We start from the raw sequence: 16,842 nt of genomic DNA, 5'->3' as shown, positions 1-16,842 counted from the left end.
TTTCACTATACTGAATTTATCAACATTCATAATTTATCATTAACACATGCCTGTAAAAGTAAAAAAAAGAAAGGTTTTCAAACAGCTTACACCTGCACACCTGCAGATAGGCCACTAATTTGTGTGAATTTGAAGTACTAAAATTAAGTCAGTTGTGTGAAGGTAGGTATGAAGCTTCAGTTAATGTTCACGTCAAACATCAGAATGGGGAAAAATGTGATCCCGCTGACTTTGACCGGTTGTTGGTGCCAGACAGGCTGGTTTGAGCATTTCTGAAATTGCTGCCCTGAACAGCTCCAGAGTTAACTGTAGGCCTAAATGGTGCAAAAAAAAAACATTCAGTAAGCTGCAGTTTTGGTTAATAAGAGAAGTCAGAGGAGAATGACCAGACTGGTTGGACTGGCTGACAGAAAGGCTACGGTAACTCACATAACCACTCTTTACAACTGTAGTGAACAGAAAAGCATCTCAGAATGCACAACACGTGGAACCAATGAGCACGCTGGTGGATCAGCTATATCAGCAGAGGACCATATCAGGTTTCACTCGTGTCAGCCAAGAGCAGTAATCTGAGGCTGCAGTGGGCACAGGCTCACCATTACTAGACAGTAGCCTGGTCTGATGAATCTGATGGGGTCAGAATGTGGCATCAAGAACATGAACCCATGGACCCAATCTGCCTCGTGCCAACAGTCCAGGCTGATGGTGGGGGTGTAATGGCGTGGAGAATATTTCTTTGGCTACCTGTGTGTTGTTGCTGACCATGTGCGCCCCTTGATGGCCACAATTTACCATCTTTATAATGGCTTCTTCCAGCATGAAAAGTCACAATGTCACAAAGCAAAAGTTGTTTCAAAATGGTACCATCATGAACATGAGAGTGAGTTCAGTGAACCTGAGTGGCCTCCCCGGTCACCAGATCTGAATCCAGTAAAACACCTGTGGGATGTGGTAGAACAGGAGAGGCAGCATGAATGTGCAAATGCAGAAATAATGTGATGCAATCATGTTATCATTGACCAAAGGAGGCTGTTAGTATGGTGTTCCTACTAAAGTGCTCGGTGTGTGTGTGTGTGTGTGTGTGTTTGTGTGTGTGTGTGTGTGTGTGTGTGTGTGCGTGCGTGTGTGTGTTTGTGTGTGTGTGTGTGTGTGTGTGTGTGTGTGTGTTTTATAATTGAATAATTAAATAAAACTTTTTGTCTTAAGTGTCTCCATGTATCAAAAGACCTGTTAATCAAATTGTAACGGGAGAAATAGCAGATCTTTGTCTTGTGTTTAGATTTTGTGGACATGTGGATTACAGTGTGCCTTTAATGTGATTGATTGGACACACAACAGCCCTGAATTCAAACTAATGGCCACAATTACAGAAGCTATATGCACCTATTTATCTCTCTGACTGATCTCACATAAACGGATACTGTCTCTTTAAGAGTCACACTCGTCTGAGTGTACTCGGCCATTTCCGTCTCTTGCCAGCCGGCGGTGTCACTCAACAACCGTGGAGACTTCAAATCACTCCAAACATACCACACACTGCTGAATAGGGTAGGTCTGAAATTACTATTAAATGCTCGAATATGACACATTGTAATTGTGTGTGTTGATTTGAGAATGTGTGTAAATGACCCCCTCTCCACGCTCAGTGTTTTGAGCACAGAGCCCCGAACGAGCATGTAGTTGACTTTCGCTAAATTTAGCTATTCTGAGGCTGAGGCTAGCTAACATGCTACAATGGTGCTAACGTTGTGAGCTAGCGTCATTTGTTAAGTAAGAGCAGCGTTACAGGTTAGTCCCATGTTCTTGTCAGTTTGTGTATCTTTAACGTGGATATGTATATTTACGCTTCACGTACATTTCATAGGAGATATAAAGGAAGCGCTCTGTTTGGTGCCGAGTTCTCTTCTTTGTTTACAAATGTAGCCCTAGCATATTTTGCAGGTTAGCTAGCTATTTTTTGGTAATATTGTCCTGATTGTTTGCAAACAAAAACAGTGACGCTAAATTCGGTCCATTAAATTGCTGCTCGACAGTTTCTTAACTACTCGCAAACTCTCAGATGTCACCCGTGACTAGTAAGAAAATCTCGCTCTACTTAATTTGTTAAGCCCTAGTTATATCTTCATCCCATAGGTGAAGAGCACATGCTAGATGATCGTTTTCCAACTTCTGCACAAGGACTCGGGCAAAAACTCACTTTGCCGGTACACAAAGTTGGTGAAGAATCATTCCTTCATCACCTGCTGTATAAATAATGAGTAGATTGACTTTCAAAAAAAAAAAAATTACCGTTACACTTGATTTTAATCAGTGAGGCAAGTTAGTCAGAGTTAGCCAGACATAATCCCTCAATTTTGTACACAAGAAAAATCAAGTCATGATCTGCTTTTAAAACAATTCTGATCTATTCTAATGATTATCTTTAAGAAAAGCTGTCACAAATTGTTCCGCTGTACTTCTGATGATCAGCCATGGATGAAGATGACAGCCAAGATGAGCTGATCAACCGCAGTGCTTCCCACAGCAAAGGAAAAAGGGCTGCCTTGTGGGCCATCTCAGGTAGTTTGTGTAATATGTTTGTCAGTTGTAAAACCATTTAAATGTTTTCACCAAACTTCATTCACAATCATAATAATAGGGTATCAAACATATGTAAGAGCTTTTAAAATCTTGTGCATTTTGTGTGTATGGTTACATAATTTTTTCCTCCTAGATGACTCGGATGATGTTGAAGAGGAGTCTGAGGAGGGAGAATCTGACAGTGGTGAGGAAGATGAGGAGGATCATCTCGATGGAGAGGATGTAGATGATGAAGAGGAAGAAGAAGGAAATGAAGAAGAAGATGGTAGGAGTGACTTTTCAATTCACATTTCATATTGTCTAAAAACTTTTTTTTTTAATTGACCTCTGTGATACGCTATAAATTAGTACATGATTATTTGCCCACTACTTTGTGATATGCTGCAATATTTTCTATAAATATGGATTGTATAGTGTTTATACAGTAGATTTCTACTCACTATTATCAGATGAGGAAGAGGAGGAAGATGTTAAGCCCGAGGATGGTGCTTTAGGGGGGACCTCTGCTGACTTTGCAGAGATGAGCTCGGATGAGGACTCAGAGAAGTGTCCCATCTGCCTTAACTCATTCAACAGCCAGCCTGTTGCAACACCAGAGGACTGTGAGCACTACTTCTGTCTCGACTGCATCCTTGAATGGGCCAAGGTGGGTCTGAGAAAAGAGTGCTTTATATCTTTTGATTATCAGTATAATCACCTTATTAAAAAAAAAAACATCTGTGGTAGAGGAAACTGAAAAGCTCAATTCTAGTATTTTTGTTCTCCACTATTTAGAATGCAAACTCGTGTCCTGTAGACCGTATTGCCTTCAACAACATATACCTAAGGAAATGTTATGGAGGCAAAGTGAAGAAAATGGTGAGTGCATTCACCAGCATTAGTTCTGGAACATTTGTGACCCCAGTTAACTCTATAGACATTTATGTTGTATGCCCTTATTGTTTATGTGTAATTTTTGTGATGACTGCTTCATTCAGATCACTGTACAAAAGCCTGTGAAGGAAGGTCAAGAGGAAACAGTAGATTTGGACCTCGAGCAGACCAATTGTGAGGTGTGTGGTGGCAGTGACCGTGAGGACCGCCTCTTGCTCTGCGATGGCTGTGATGCAGGGTAAGATAGATAATATTGCAGTATATAGTTTTTGTATATTTTTAGAGTGTCGAAACTTTTTTTAGATTTTAGTTTCTTAATAAACCTGTTATCCGATTTCTTATTATCAAACATTTTTATGCCTTTTTATTCTATAGGTATCACATGGAGTGTCTCACACCACCTCTTGACTCTGTTCCTGTAGAGGAATGGTTCTGCCCTGAATGTGAAGCCAACAATCGTCACTCAAGTAAACCCTTAAGTTTTCAGCCTTCATAAGTATTTTCTTGATCAAACATATTTTGGACTTGGGCAACAAGTAATCCTTTAAGACAGGAAAAAAAACAAAAAGTTACATTATAAGAAAAATATATATTCAGTCTTGTGATGTTAAGTATTTTACATATTTTGGTGAAATGAAATTTTGTCAGAGTATATTTTCTATAATTTCTTCAAATTCATTGTCTTTGTGGAATTGCTCTTTATACATTTAACTCTCTTTCAATAAATATATATTGCCAAAAAAACAGAACAAAACACCAAATTAATCTAAAAGCTTAATATCTACTGTACCTATAACTAACCTATTCATTATCTTATTAGTGGCCAACTCGTAGCATTGTCTGTACTCTAAAGCATCCTTTCAAAGTATGTCATGTTAATCTTCGGTCTCAGGGGGTTCAGCTGAGGAACTTAGTGATGCAGAGAGCCTGCCTTCCACTGCCCGCTCTGCCACCAGCCGCCATCAGCCTCGTGCCACAGGTCCCACCAGAGCAATCGCCCGAACTCAGCAGAGTGAGAGGGTTCGAGCGAATGTAAACCGACATCGCATCACACAGGCACGCACATCACAGGTTTGGCATGAGGCGTGACGCTTCTGTCTTGGCTTCTTTTCTAACTCACTTCCATAGCATATGGCTAAGGTTGGATCTATCTGAAATGTCTTGGTGTTCCACAGTTTGTTGTGTGCAGATTCGATTTACTGATAACACATGTGACTCAGTGTAATGAAATGTATTTAAGCTCTACTGACAACAGAAATAACGGCATGTGTTTTTGACAGTTTTAATTGACTGGTGATTGAAATTGTTGTGTTAAGGAGCAGTGCATGTGTTTGGGAGTTTAGACAACAGTGGTGTGTGAAAGTGAACCAGTGGAGTAATGCAAACTCTTTCTTCTAGTTTGCTCCCACATATCTGATGCAGTCCACATGGCTGGATGAGACTATTAATGCTGTGGTGGCTGGGCTCAATACCTCTGTGTATATACGGGACTTAACACCTCGTGCCCCATCTAGCCGCAGGCGCAAGACTGGTAAGTAAGCACGTATAGAAATGCACAACAAATGCCAAAGCAAGGCTAGCATAAATGCAAGCAAACATGTGACCAGATATAGGACGAGGTCGAAGTAGTGATGTGTTTGTAATGATGTATGCCTTTTATGATTGACTGAACAGGAAAGCGGAGAAAGGTCAGACGCAAGACGACCTCTTCTTCTAAGGGTAAAATGGGTAAAGCTGCAAGTACAGGAGTCAAGAGGAGGAAACGGAGAGTGAGGAGGACTAAATCCAGAAAAAAGCTGGTGAGTATGCATCAGCTTCAGTCTTGAGGTTTAAATGATTTAATTTGAAATGGTTCATTAGATGTATCTAACACTGAATGTAAACAATTAATTTTCTTTTGTTGTTGTCATAAGATGTTGTCTCTAGATAAAATCTATGCCCATGTTTTCCCACTAGATGTTGAAAAAGGCAGTCAACCCTCGAAGCCGTATTGCTAATAATCTTGGAATTGTAAAGGACAAGAAGAGTTCTTCACTTCCCACGGTATATCGGCCCTCAGAGCACACGCTAAGCAGTATGCGTGCCGACATAGGAGCTGCATCCCTTTCTATCTACGGAGATCCATTTGACCTGGATCCATTTGTGGATCGGTAAGAGGACTTGTTCATATTATAGGGCTGACGCAAAAAAACATTATACAGACGTATATGTTGGTGTTTCTGATTTTGTATAAAATTAAGGGAATGCATAGAGATGATCATTAGCGCCATTCACATACTGGTCTACTGGTTCTGACTCAGTACATTAACGCGTTATCACACACACCATGCTTTTTTCTTATCATGTGATAATGTAAAATGCTTGGCTGGGTTCTTTGATATCAGCTAAACTCCTTTTAGCCCAGTGTGTGCTTTGCTACACAGAATGGATGTGCAAAATAGTTTTTTGTAATGAAACAAAATTAAACCCAATAAATTAGTTCTTAAATATTGACTTATCCAGTTTACAAAAAATATTTGAATAGTTAAGGACAGCCTTATTGTAATCATTGTTTATCATTATCATCTATTTAAGTATATAGTACAGTGCATTCATAAAGTATTGAGACCCCTTCAATTTTTTCACATTTTGTTATGTTGCAGCCTTATGCTAAAATTTCCCTCATCAATCTACACTCAATATCCCATAATGATAAAATGAAAATGAAAACAGAATACATTGATTGGAGTAAATTCGATTGATTGGACATGAGTTGGGAGGCACACACCTGTCACAAGGTCTCACAGCTGACAATGCATATCATATTAACCACCAAGCCATGAAGTGGAAGGAACTGCCTACAGAGCTATGAGACTGGATTTTGTCGATGGACAGATCTGGGGACAGCTACAAAATGCTACAAAAACTTCCAGAGAGCACAGTGGTAATTTTAAAAACGTTTGTAAAAACCAGGACTCTTCCTAGAGCTGGCTGCCCAGCCAAAATGAGCAATTGGGGTAGATGGGTCTTGGTAAGAGGTATCCAAGAACCTGATGGTAACTCTGGCTGAGCTCCAGATTTCCTGTGTGGAGATGGAAACCTCTTGAAGGACAATCATCACTGCAGCACTCCACTGATCTGGGCTTTATGGCAGAGTGGCCTCTCCTCAGTGAAAGACACATTAAAGCCCTCTTGAAGTTTGCAAAAAAGCACCTAAAGGACTCTCAGACTGTGAGAAACAAGATACTCTGGTCTGATGAAACCAAGACTGAAATGTTTGGCCTCAATTCTAATTCTTCTAGTCAAATCTGAAGGAAAGTGTTCCTGCCCAATAACATCCCAACGGTAAAGCATAGTGCTGGCAGTATCATGCTGTGGGAGACAAGTCAAAACAATGCAGGAGTGGCTTAGGGACAACTCTGTGAATGTCCTTGAGTGGCCCAGCCAGAGCCCTGACTTGAACCCAATCAAATATCTCTGGAGAGACCTGGAAATGGCCGTCCACTTATGGTCTCCGTCCAATCTGACAGAGCTTGAGAGGAATGGCAGAAAATCACCAAATCCAGGTGTGCAAAGCTTGTCGCATCAAACCCAAGAAGACTTGAGGTTGTAACTGCTGCCAAAGATGCTTAAACTAAGTACTGAGTAAAGCGTCTGAATACTTATATCAATTTGATATTTCCGTTTTTCCTTTTAAATAAATTTGTAAAAGTTTCTAAGATCAAGTTTTTCCTTCGTCATTAGGGGCTATAGTAGAAGGATTAGGGGACAAAATGAATTTAAACACGTAGCATAAAGCTGTAGCATAAAGCTGCAGCATAACAAAAAGTGAAATATGAAGGGGTCTGAATATGTTTTGACCACATTGCACATATGTGGATAGTGTGAATGTATGTCTAAATGTGTTTGTGTTTGTATGTAGCTAGGTATATACAGTATTGATTATTAAGCAAATTGTGACTTATGGTATCCATTTGACCAGTGAGGAGGAAGAGCAGCAGGCCCGTGTTACATCGCTGCTGGAGGCAAAGAGGCGAGGGATCTCTCGCTCTGCTCTTCGCTCTCACCAGCCTGTAGCTCGACCAGTCACTGCAAGCCTTTCCAGGTAAAATCACTTCTTTGCCATGATGTGTAGGATTGCGTACGGTTTATAAAAAATTAACATGGTTCCATACTAAATTTTGAGCCAAGTGGGTAGCATGCTTTTTGACTCTGCTTATCAATCCATGAAAGTGTCTTAATGCACCTGCTGTTTTGTCAGCGGTTATGCATGAAACAGTGGGTGGTGATCAACCACAATTATACAGCAAAATGTAGTCATTGGGCAAAAATTGCAAGGAAGAAAACTATGTGTTTACCAATAATTTACTGCACCATGGTTTAAGAATGGTTTTGATTCCACAATCGTAGTCATAATTCTCCCAAATTGGCTAATGCAGGCACACTCAAATCATGTGAAAAGGTGAATGTTGAGCAATTCATTACAAGATACAGAATATTTTTCCAAAAATGGCTTGCTCTTTATGACAAATGACAAACTTGTGGCAACCTAAATCTTCTAAAAATCATGTTGTTTTTTCATCTTACTTTTCCTTTCCTTAGTCAAATAAAATGTAAAAATCACTACTGCCACTAAGAATTTAAACAAATGAGCAAATTTAAAATGAGAAACTGACATGCATCATCTTACACCTCATAATTGCGTCTTTATTTGAGATCTTGTCGTTTTGAGTTGTCATACTTTTCTCAGTCTTGATGGTATCTAGCTTGATAAATACTTTGGAAATTTAATTAAAGGTTTGCTATGCTATACCAGGAGGGGTATGGATGTCCCCCAATCAGGGGGTGTTGTGGAGGCGGCTCCTGTGCCTGACCTTCTTGGCAGTATCCTATCAGGACAGAGCATGCTCTTGATGGACAGCTCTGATGTCGTCATTAATCGGGATGGTTCCCTTAAAGCTACAAAGCCAGGTAAGTCTGTGTGGCACATTTTTAAAAACTAAACTGAGATTTAACTGTTGTAGCTGTGTGATTATAGATGTGACTTCGTCTTGCTTGTCATCAAAATGATTAATCCTATTAGAATAGAGGTATTTACATTCAATCTAGCTGTCGAATCTCAAACCATTTTAAACTAGAATGGCACAAACAAGGCTAGACAATCCTGCACAAGTCTGTGATATCAAGATTATTATCTGGATCTGCACCGAATTGTCATAGATCTCAACACCATTAATATGTCTGATTATTTTACATCAAGATCCACACTTCATTTCCTGAAAAATTGACGAGCATGTTGAAAAATGCCCAACCTCACAGTGTTTAGGAAAGTGATAGAAAATTCCTGGTTCCGCCTCTTTAATTGGATCCACACCAAAATTGAATGACTTCTTTCCTGTCCCACGTTCCTTCCCTCCATCATGTTTGGTGCAAATTGGTTTAGTACTTTTTGCATAATCCTGCTGACAAACAAACAAACCAACAAACAAACCTGACTACTTGATGTAACTATATTCAAATTGGCGACACAAGAAACAAGTTATCTGAAAAATTACTGAGAGTAGTGTAAAATGTGTAAATTAGTTTAATCTGCAAAAAAGGACTTTCACTCTTTATATATACTTATCATATATGCATTTTTTTTGTGTTAACAGTGATGCCATCCGCATCAAATCCAGGTAGCAGCAAAAGCAGTAGCTCAGGAGATGCCAGCACCCAGATCAGCGAAGATCTACCTGGATCCTCCCACAGCTCCATGAACAGACCTTTGTCACAGAGCTCTGCTTGCTTACCACCTTCTACGCCCTACTTAGGAACCCACACACAAGCACCTCCCCATTCTGATTTGCCACCCAGGGGTCATCCAAATTTGCAGCCATCTCGTCCAAACAGACCCACATCCTCCCTTGGTCACCGAGGAACCAATGGATTTGGAGCCCCTAGGGAAACCACCTCCTCATCCATCCACCCTGCCCCAGACTCGAACTCCAAGAGCAAGGAAATGGCTCCATCACACTCCCAACCTAAAGGGCCTACAAAGCCCATGTGGGTAGATGTATCGGTGCTTCCTCGGATACCAAAAATAAAAAGGGAGAGTAGCGGTGTCACAAATGATGGAGCTAGTCAAGGTGGCAGTAATAGAATTAGTAATAGTAGGGGAAGTAGCAGTAATTCCACCACTAGTAGCCATGGTTACGGCATGCCTGAAACGGGCATAAACAGCCTTGCTGGGGACAAGACTAGGCAGCAAAGTGTAGACCAGCAAAAGGGCAGGGGTGATGGACAGGCCCAGAGGCATAGGTCTGACAGAGCAAGCTCGTCAACAGCCTTCTCCAACTCATTTTCCTCTTCTTCCTCCTCCACTGGCTCACCTGCCAACCAGCCACATTATTCTTCATCTTCCTCATCTTCAGCAGCAGTGAGCTTCCGCATTAACTCCAGTGGGAACTCCTGGCATTCAAGGCGGTTAAGTATTGCATCATCCTCTGCTACTGGGGGCAGCATGCAGGAACCCTGGAGAGAAAAGGAAGATGAAGCAAGAAAGAGACAGATGCACAGGGATAAACAGATGCTCTTGGCATCACGGACACTGGTCAATAAGGAACAAGACGGTAATAATATCTATGATCCCTTTAATCCCACTCTTTCAGACTCAAGCAGCTCAGACAGTGAAGCTGAGAGCTCAAGCCTGGATAGCAGCTCTCGACATGCCACACACGAGGGGAAAGCTCCTAGTGTAGGAAAGAAGGAGGATTTATTGCAAAGAAAGCAGGACCTTGTTCATGTGAAAAGTGAACCACAGGAGACTGAGGTCTCACAGGAAGAACCACATAGATCTAGTGCTCAGGAAACCATATCACTTGAGGTCAAATGCTCACAGGTGTATGTTAAGGATGAAAAAGAAACAAGATTAGTGGACACTAAAGTTGAGAAACAAACAGTATTACTTGACACTAAAGTTAAGAAAGAGCCAGGGTTAGATGATGCAGGGGAAGCTGAACAGTGTGGTCACAGCGTAAAAATGTATTTGAATTCAGAGACAGCAGCCACTACACCACCTGCTCATCACAGCTTGAATCTTTTAAAGACTGAGAAAGTGTCTCCGGAAGAGGCGAGAGGACAGAGAGAGGGAACTGCCAAAAGTGCCCCATCTAACTGCAAGAGCGATTCATCGGCATCCAGTTCTACGCCCACCAAGAAGAAACAAAAGGCAGAATCTAAATTGGATTCCACAACCTGTTCCAAGTCCCCATCAAGAGATTTGGGCCCTAAAAAGAAACCCTCCAAAGCTTCAAAGGAGCAATGCTCTAGTAGTTCAGAGATGGACAGGGCCAGGAGAGGTGACCATCATACCTATGGCCAGGGAGGCAGGCAGAAAGAAAAGGAGAAGGATAAAGAAAGGAGTTCCAGGCGGTCAAGGTCCAGAGAGAAGAGGAGGGCACACTCAACCTCAGAAAGCTCTCAGTCCAATTCGCCTGATAGGACTTCCAGAAAGAGACAGCGATCCCGGTCCCGATCCAAAGGCAGGAGGCGGTCCAGGTAAATATATCGATATCAATTTGTCCAATATGATGTTCAACTAGCATAAGCATGTGTTTTACTTTTATACCATTGCTGGGGGGCTAATTAATTTTCTCTTAAAGGTTTTGTCTGTAATTGCTGATTTTTAGGTCTGTTTCCAGCTCCAGCAGCAGAGAGCGTTCAAGGAGGAAGAAGCATAAACAAACTAGTAAGGAGAGAAATGATGGCAGAGAGCGAGACAACGAGAGACAACGTGTGTCAAAGGATAAGAGACGTGGTCGATCTCGGTCAAAGTCTCAGTCTCAGTCTCGGTCACAGTCTCGGTCACAGTCACGTTCCAGGTCTAGATCCACATCTAGATCAAAGGATAATAAACGTGGTCGGTCTTGTTCAAAATCACGGTCAACATCACGGTCTAGATCCAGATCCAGGGAAAGGAGGAAAGATCGCACACGACTCCAACAACCATCTCTCTCTTCTAGAGACAAGGTGATGTCACGATCAAAAGACAAGAGGAGACACAGGTCTAGATCAAGCTCAAGAGAGCGGAGGAAAGAAGGAGGATCATCATCTAAGACGTCACAGAAAACTTCAGGGTCCTGTGTTTCAACTTCTAAAGACACGAAGCAGTTACAGGACAAGAAAAAAGAGAAGGATATCATCCAAAGCTCCATCAAAGAGGAAAAAATTTCTAAAAGGAATAAACAGGAGTTGCCCTCATGTACCCCCATCTCTAAAATTAAAAAGGAATGCAAAGACTCCGGGGCAGACAGCAAGGCCACAACAGCAGAGGTGACAAAAGAGATAAAGATTGCAAAAGAAATTAAGAAAGAAAAAGGACCTTCTCTTGATATGTTTGAAGATTCTCCTGTTACTAAATCAATTAAGAAAGAAGAAATGGACACATCTACTTTGACAGAAATCCAAGGTGTAGATGAGGAGGGAATCAAAGAAAACCTAATCAAGACTGAGACTTGTGAAATCACGATTAAATCAGAGCCAAGTTCCCCAGAATTGTGCCATTTACCACCTGTCACCTCATTTTCCACATTAACCACATCTGTTACAGCAGACAGTCACCAGGATGCAGTCTCTCAGTCCTACCCAGGCTTAAAGACTTCAACAGAACAACCAAACACTACAGGGTTGACTGTCTCTGTAAAGCAGGAAGTTCAGCAACCCTCAGACTCTGATGATGACTTCAATGTCGATGTGATGCTTGACAACCTGGACTACGTAAAGTCTGAGCACACAGAGGCAAGTGGTGCATTTGTCAAACAAGAGAAAGAGGTAGAGGAGGTGAAAAATGAAGGAGAGCAGGTGTTGGCTGTAGTTGGAGCCAAATCCAAGACTCAAGTGAAGAGGGTTACTTGGAATATACAGGAACCTGAGGGGCCGCAACCAGAGAAATCTGCAAGCAGTAAGTGCTGCTGCCTGATCACTCCACATCAGTTTTGATTTGCTGTTCACGTGTCAAGGGGAAAATCTTTTTGTTTAACACTAGGATAACTTCATGTTTTGCATCTGGCTCTCAGCAAAATGTTTTCTGATTTCTTTATTACAGAAGTGGCTCTGTATAAACTGAAGTTGAAGCAGGAGGGAGTTCGCAGACCTTCTATGACAGTCCAGACAACTAGTCAGGTAGGACTGAGCCACTAATCACTGCAAAGTTAACCTCGTATTTATTGCATCAAGAATTTTTAGAAAAGCATTAAGCATGTAATGTGAATACTGACCAGAGGGTGGCATTGTTCACCTGGAAGTAGAAAATGTGTGTCTGGAACAAAGTCATGAGTCATGTGGTAGAAACTAAAACTGACACTGAAGTATTTTCAGACTAAACGAAAGTAAAAGGCACACTGTACAGATTAAACTGTTGTCAACACATTAAGTGTAATCCCTTATTCCAAACTAAGTCATCATATTGTATGTCTATAGATGATGTAATGATAGAGGTCTGTTTGTCATACACTATTATTACCATATTGTATGTCATATATACATAAGCAGTTTGAATATGAATAGTTGCAGGTTTTTAATTTGACTTGATTGTAATTTTAGATCAAAATCGTAACATCGAGATTACTTAAATTAATTAGAGCTGCAACGATTAGTTGATGAATCGATTTGTCATTGGCAACTATTTTTCTAATCAATCATTGTAATTATTTTTCAAGCAAAATTAAATATTTGTTGGTTTCAGCTTCTCAAACGAGATGATTTGATGCTGCTCTGTGTCTTATGTTAAAACCAAAACAAACAATTTGGATAGAACACAATGGGCTGTGTGAAATTACAACAGGCATATTTTACAATTATTTTAACATTTTATAGACAAAACGATTGATCAGTTAATCGAGAAAATAATCATTTATTCTACATCTTATCTTTTATTCCATCCCCCTGTAAACCTTTACTCTAGTCATTTTCTTATCCATATAATCTCCCTTGACTTTTACAGGACGTCAGTGACTCCTCCAAGAAAGGGGGAGTCTGTCCCCTCAGTGCTTCCTCTAGGTCTGATGGCCTAAATCCAGAGGGGTTATCAATAACTGGACAAGGAGAAGCCGAGGAAGGGGATTTGTCGAGGAAAGACAAGGTGAATATGTTTTTGGTTTTGTTTTTTTTGGACTGGTACTGTATGTATAGATGTGATACATCATGCAAGGCTAGTCTGAAGTATCACAGGGCCGTGCGGCGACATGCGCCTGACGCTGCCAGTGTTGGGGTTGTACATCAATGATAATAACACGGGTGACTTGCGCCATTTTGCAACTGTGTGTTTTGGCCATTAAAGTAATCAGGAACACAACCAGACAACAACGAACTGTTAAAAACGGAAAGTAAACTTTTTCAGCATTACATCCAGAGGGTTGGAGGACACCCATATGGGATACTGTTTCAGACAGAGTAATAAGAGAAAAGCCTCTTAGACTGTCCTGATGTGGCGCTTGGGGTAATAGAGGCTCTTACTGTCTCCACCTTGTCAAGAAAATAAGATAACGTTTCACATTATTTTCAGCTGGAGCAGTAGGTGGGGCTGGATTCACTTGTAGATCAACAAAAATCTTGGGTTGTGTTGGTTAACTTCTGGTTTTAAATAGATATTTGATTAAAACCTTTGCCTTCATTGTTTGAGATCATTTGTCTTGACATAAGTGATGTGTACTTCTCCCAACAGTATTTGAAAAAGCTGCACATGCAGGAGAGAGCTATAGAGGAGGTGAAGCTAGCTATCAAGCCTTTCTACCAGAGGAGAGACATCAACAAGGATGAATACAAAGAGATTCTCCGCAAAGCCGTCCAGAAGGTGGGTTAAAAAATGAAATTAAAACACTAATAGCTTTTGAGTAATAAACTAATCACAGGTTATCGGTTGAAATTAGTTTTTCCGGAGAATTTTGTCTGTAATTAAATTGTGTTCCTGGTCATCAGGTGTGCCACAGCAAGAGCGGTGAGATCAACCCAGTGAAGGTGGGCAATCTGGTCAAGGCATATGTGGACAAATACAAACATGCTAGGAAACACAAGAAAGGAGAGGACTTAGGGAATGCACTGGAGGTACAGACTGAGGCCATGAGAAGCTCTGACAGCCCCTGAGGAGGCGTAAACTGCAGGCAAGGACTGCCACACCCACCACAAACACTCATTCACATGTTAAACTATGTTTTACTCCGTGTCCTACCCGAGTTATGATCTCAAACGCTCTGACATAGCCAATCTACATGGTTAACTAAGATTGCTCACGGAAGATGGAACATTTTGTACAATGTCGAGCTTTCTACCCTAACAGAATGTCTGAGGTCAAACATTTTTCTCTGATCACTTGAAAAGCACCTATTGGTGTCCTGTGCTTGGACCGCCACTGCCGAAAAGTGGTCTTTTTGTGTAGTACAGCTCAGAAACTTAATGGGAGACTCTGAGGTTGTGCCTTAAAGAGGCAAATATGAAAGACCCTCCCATGGAGTGATAAATCAGGTAGCTTTCCCAGCAGGCATATCACTGGGAGGACGCAGCGTGGGCTTTGAGTTTTCTCCAGCTTTTTTGTTTTGTGGGACGGCAGGGGTATTTATCAGTGGCAAAACTAATTTTGTTGGTTAAGAGGTGGTATAAAAGTATGCAGAGTATGCATATTTAAGACATTTGTCACATTAAGAAACACTGTTATGCAATTTTTGTAGAAAATTTATCAGTAGAGTAATTAAACAATTTTAGATTTGGTTGTAAATAATATAGATTTGATATATCCACTTACATGTTCCTTTCATCTGTGTTGCCTGTTTAAAATGATTGACATAAATGGTTCTAGTTTAGAGTTGATTGTTTTTTGTTTTGTACTTAAAAGCCTCTGTTATCTGTCTTCCACATTTCTAATATACCATGTTTAATGAGCTAAAGTCCAGCGTACTCCAGGTGAATTGTGGCTCAGTAGTTTGAAATTAACAACATGGTTACTCTTCTCAAATAACGGTCTCTTCTCTTTAGGCAAACTTGATTTCTTATGGTCTGAAAAAGTCTTGGAATGTCATCATTATCCTTTCAACCCCTGACTTAAATGTGGAAAACCAGGTTTTATAGAACCAGGGAAAATTTTTGTTTTTGTGCCAAACTAGTAAAAATAATAGTAATAAAAAATGCACCGTTTCCCTGAATAAGTAAGATTTAATTTGTTTTTTGGGCATTCTGTTTTTAAACATGGCGGCTACAATACCACAGTGAGTTAGATAGATTTTACTTTGGAGTGAAAAGTGTTATAATATCAAATGCATATCTCAATGAGGTTTAACCCCCTTTATCTCACAAAAAATGTTAATGTGTAGAGTTTGTCACTGACCAACCTGGTACTCTCATGTTCAAACATTTTAACTACAAAAATATCTTTTTCTTTTTGTATTTATTGTTTATTAATAAATATTGAGCTAATTTCATTGGCAGAATTTCATGGTTTTGTGATCAATTTATTGTCTGTATATTAGAAAAATAACGGAACATCTTATAAACCACAGCGTTTTCCAATGTAGGTATAACAGAAGTAAGTACATGCCTTTAGTTGGCAACACTGAATTAGTCGTTTCATTGTTAACCTTAAAGTGTCTGCATTACTTGATTCCGGCCTCATTAATGACTTTGGCTTGTCAGTGTATCTTTAGCCTAAGAGCTCACTCTTGTCGATATCCCTTGCTACTCTTCATTGCTTTCTTTAACTAATTTCTACTTGTTCGCCATTTTGTTTTCTTTACTAGTTACTTTGCCCACTGCAAAGACTGACCAGGTGGGCAGTTTGACATTAATTCGGCTTTATAAAGCCAAGGACTGGACGAATATAAAAATCAAAACAAAACAGGTGCTCATTTATCTGAATGTATTTCGTATTTTTTTCTGTATTTACTTGATCAAACATGCCAGATGTTTCTAAGAGGGAACACAGTAATAAATGACTGATGATAATTAGGGTTTTGTCTCAGTTTAATTCAAGAACTTAGTCATATTCTGTCCTGTTATATTTGTTTTTAAGGATTTCAGGTTTTGAAGTGGTAAAATCTGAACATATACTATGAGAATCATAGTTATGGCTGACTACATTCATTTTTTTTCAGCCTCTTCATAGTCATTTGTATTTTTTTTTCAGGGACAATGTTTTAATAAAAAAACAAGATCTTTGTCTTCTCTTTTTCAGTTATCATGGACAAACCTGAAGCTACAGTGTAATAGTTCTGAATTGGAAGCTACTACTCCATGGACTTAAGTTTTGAAAGCCGTAGATTATACCCCACAATTGTTATAAATTGATAAAAGTTATCCATCTAGTCCTTCCAAACATTTATAAGCCACACATTACAACTCAGTGGTAACAAAATGAGAAACCATTTAGAGTTAATCCTATTTATT

General features: G+C 40.2%; 1 protein-coding gene across 3 annotated transcripts; it reads left to right on the top strand.

The window, feature by feature from the left end:
- Positions 1-1,401: 1,401 nt before the first annotated feature.
- Positions 1,402-16,614, top strand: phrf1 (PHD and ring finger domains 1). 3 transcript variants are annotated; one of them, XM_056386803.1, is made up of 19 exons: positions 1,402-1,548; positions 2,433-2,559; positions 2,714-2,845; positions 3,030-3,226; positions 3,355-3,438; positions 3,558-3,691; positions 3,829-3,920; positions 4,346-4,524; positions 4,852-4,984; positions 5,128-5,252; positions 5,410-5,603; positions 7,415-7,537; positions 8,249-8,403; positions 9,087-10,971; positions 11,115-12,373; positions 12,518-12,594; positions 13,415-13,552; positions 14,135-14,263; positions 14,389-16,614. In XM_056386803.1, the coding sequence occupies exons 2-19, from the start codon at positions 2,472-2,474 to the stop codon at positions 14,551-14,553; spliced, it is 5,289 nt and encodes a 1,762-aa protein (XP_056242778.1). In that variant the 5' UTR covers positions 1,402-1,548; positions 2,433-2,471; the 3' UTR covers positions 14,554-16,614. The 3 variants fall into 3 exon arrangements, with proteins under 3 accessions (XP_056242778.1, XP_056242776.1, XP_056242777.1); XM_056386801.1 differs by having other exon boundaries at positions 1,404-1,548; positions 11,103-12,373; XM_056386802.1 differs by having other exon boundaries at positions 1,404-1,548; positions 2,428-2,559; positions 11,103-12,373.
- The last annotated feature ends 228 nt before the right edge of the window (positions 16,615-16,842 follow it).

This window comes from Seriola aureovittata, chromosome 10 (genome assembly GCF_021018895.1).
Source record: "Seriola aureovittata isolate HTS-2021-v1 ecotype China chromosome 10, ASM2101889v1, whole genome shotgun sequence".
NCBI classification, from domain to species: Eukaryota; Metazoa; Chordata; class Actinopteri; order Carangiformes; family Carangidae; genus Seriola; species Seriola aureovittata.
Note: the sequence above shows the minus strand (reverse complement) of the source record. Positions and strands in the feature narration are given on the sequence as shown.